Below are 589 nucleotides of genomic sequence, written 5' to 3'. Positions count from 1 at the left end.
GGTGGGTGGGGGCCGGAGGGGGCAGGAGCTGTGAGACAGAGGCTCTCAGTCTTTCTCCAAAGGTTCAGGAAGCTTCCCCTTCCCTTCGGGAGGTCACAGAGGGTGTAGGATGCCCTCCAAACCCATCTCCCTCTGCCCATTGCTTCGAGACAGCCTCTGCCAACCACTGATAGGAGGCCAGACAGTTTGGCCTCCCTTATTTTAAGCAGCAAAGGAAAGGCAGCCTAAAGAGGGGCTCCCAGACATCCAAGAACTTGTGGCCCCTTCACTGTCCAGCACCAAGCAAGCACTCCAACATCTAATGCAGTGGTGGTCAGGAATGCAGATTTTGGACTTAGACAGCCAGGGTTCAAGTTATTTAGCCTTTCTGTGCCTCACTTTCCTGATCAGTAGAACAGCCTCAAAGGGCTTCTACAAGGATTCGTGTAACAATGTCTATAAGATACCTGGGAACCAAGAATGTCTGCATTATTACGATGTAGGCCAGTGATGGCGAACCTATGACACGCGTGTCAGAGGTGACACACGAACTCGTTTATTTGGTTGATTTTTCTTTGTTAAATGGCATTTAAATATATAAAATAAATAT

At 48.7% G+C, this 589-nt stretch overlaps 1 protein-coding gene across 9 annotated transcripts in view; it reads right to left on the bottom strand.

The window, feature by feature from the left end:
• The window catches only part of TFAP4 (transcription factor AP-4 (activating enhancer binding protein 4)), a 31,950-nt gene that overhangs the window by 3,789 nt on the left and 27,572 nt on the right, over nt 1–589 (bottom strand). For all 9 annotated transcript variants that reach the window (XM_014545132.1, XM_014545135.1, XM_014545134.1 and 6 more), the window contains one exon: nt 1–28. In XM_014545132.1, coding sequence (XP_014400618.1) covers nt 1–28 — 28 coding nt within the window. The remainder of the gene's footprint in view (nt 29–589) is intronic.

This window comes from Myotis brandtii, unplaced genomic scaffold (genome assembly GCF_000412655.1).
Source record: "Myotis brandtii unplaced genomic scaffold, ASM41265v1 scaffold397, whole genome shotgun sequence".
NCBI classification, from domain to species: Eukaryota; Metazoa; Chordata; class Mammalia; order Chiroptera; family Vespertilionidae; genus Myotis; species Myotis brandtii.
Note: the sequence above shows the minus strand (reverse complement) of the source record. Positions and strands in the feature narration are given on the sequence as shown.